General features: G+C 43.3%; 1 protein-coding gene across 1 annotated transcript; it reads right to left on the minus strand.

The window, feature by feature from the left end:
* Positions 1 to 1004: 1004 nt before the first annotated feature.
* On the minus strand, positions 1005 to 1842 carry LOC111806061 (transcription factor MYB105-like). Its single transcript, XM_023691408.1, has 2 exons — positions 1564 to 1842; positions 1005 to 1495 (listed from the first exon to the last, which is right to left on the minus strand). The coding sequence occupies exons 1-2, from the start codon at positions 1718 to 1720 to the stop codon at positions 1164 to 1166; spliced, it is 489 nt and encodes a 162-aa protein (XP_023547176.1). The 5' UTR covers positions 1721 to 1842; the 3' UTR covers positions 1005 to 1163.
* Between the last annotated feature and the right edge of the window lie 274 nt (positions 1843 to 2116).

Below are 2116 nucleotides of genomic sequence, written 5' to 3' on the forward strand. Positions count from 1 at the left end.
TAAGTTATCCATGTATTATCGACTTTATTTGAAGGGTAAAAATAAGGTTGTTACAAACATGACAAGTAAGAGTGTGGTACCCTAACACACAACAAGTGCACGATTAAGAGCTTACAAGTAAGTTATTTACACGATTAAGAGCTTCCAAGTAGGTTATTTCCTAAGTTTCTGTACTCGTTTCTATTTCTTATGATTTTTTAGGAGACAAGAAGGAGTTGGTAAAAAATGAAAACGAATATAGAGAAAGTGCCAATTTAAAAGATAACCTAATGTTTGTCCGCAACTTAACCTAACCTAACTCGCAAAATAGAGAGTTGGGTTAAGTTGAGTGGTGAATTATATTTGTCCAATTTAAGTCTAGTTACTATTTTACCTCTAAATTTCAAACTATTTGTTATATGGATTTGTTTGAAAGGCTATAATTAAACCACTTTTTATTAATTTTTTCATTCCTATTATTAATAATGAACATGAATCCCAATGAAGCAGTGATGAAAAGTAAGGTGACATTGAATATGGAGCAAAAAGAAAGGGTAGAAGAAAATGATGGGTTTGGGCGTTGGGATTATACGTAGCTTTCAATGCCACTCACTCACTCACTCACTCACTCACTCACTCACTCACTCACTCACTCACTCACTCACTCACTCACTCACTCACTCACTCACTCACTCACTCACTCACTCACTCACTCACTCACTCACTCACTCACTCACTCACTCACTCACTCACTCACTCACTCACTCACTCACTCACTCACTCACTCACTCACTCACTCACTCACTCACTCACTCACTCACTCACTCACTCACTCACTCACTCACTCACTCACTCACTCACTCACTCACTCACTCACTCACTCACTCACTCACTCACTCACTCACTCACTCACTCACTCACTCACTCACTCACTCACTCACTCACTCACTCACTCACTCACTCACTCACTCACTCACTCACTCACTCACTCACTCACTCACTCACTCACTCACTCACTCACTCACTCACTCACTCACTCACTCACTCACTCACTCACTCACTCACTCACTCACTCACCCACTGACTGCGGATCTTTTCACCACTCCAACAGCCCAACCCAAATATTGGACCACGCCCATCTTCTCACCAACTCTGCTCTTCCTTGCCTTCCTAAACGCCTTCAATCATCTGCCTCCTACTCCAAGAAAGTCGATGAACGCCGGTTCACCCCCTTCCAAACCACCACCGGAGGAGGGCGGCGGCGGCGGTTGAGAGAATCGGTTCCTCCTCGTGTAAGAAGCGATGTGTTGTTGTCTACACTTTCTAGCCATTATAACATGCCAGTGATTCTTCACACCATTATCAGTTCTTCCAGGAAAAAGCCTAGAAATCACAGCCCATTTGTTGCCGTAAATTCCATGTGCCTGCATTAACCTCTCCTCTTCCTGTTCCGTGAAGGCCGTTCGGTTAATCCTGGGGTCCAGTTGGTTTAGCCATCTCAATCTGCAACTCTTCCCTGCCAAAACAGAGTGAATTACCAAAATCTTCAAAACCCATTGTTGAAAAGGGGAGTAAAGTGTGTACCAGATCTGCCTTGGAGCTTGTGGGCGATGAGGTTCCAGTTGTGAGGGCCATGAAGGGCGACGAGTTCCTTAAGCTTGGTGTCCTCGGCGGGCCTCCAGTGTCCTCTGCCACAAAGGCTTCCGTTGGAGTGCTTCGTGGGATCTGTTTCGGTGGCCATAAGAAGTGGAAGGAGAATGAGAAATTGGGTGAATCCTTATGCGGGGGGTTTGGGTTTTTGATTTGAATATTGTTTTGTTTTGTTTGTTTTTTCTGACAGATTATGATACGGCAATGGTACTCAACTGTTACCAAGTCTTCGTGGGGGGAGAAAAAGGCATAAAATATAGTTAACAACCCAACCCCTGAGAGTATAAGGGAAGGGTAGCGTAGTAATAATTTCAGTACAATATGCTTACAAATATATGTATAAATCATACACATTCAACTTAAAATAATTTCAAACTATATAAACACCACATGAACACGATAAAGTGATGTGGGTGTGTGATGTGATGCAACTGCAAGGGCTAGCAACATGTGCGAGAGAAAGGGCGATCGGCGGTGGCGTGGGTGA

Source organism: Cucurbita pepo, chromosome LG11 (genome assembly GCF_002806865.2).
Source record: "Cucurbita pepo subsp. pepo cultivar mu-cu-16 chromosome LG11, ASM280686v2, whole genome shotgun sequence".
NCBI lineage: Eukaryota > Viridiplantae > Streptophyta > Magnoliopsida > Cucurbitales > Cucurbitaceae > Cucurbita > Cucurbita pepo.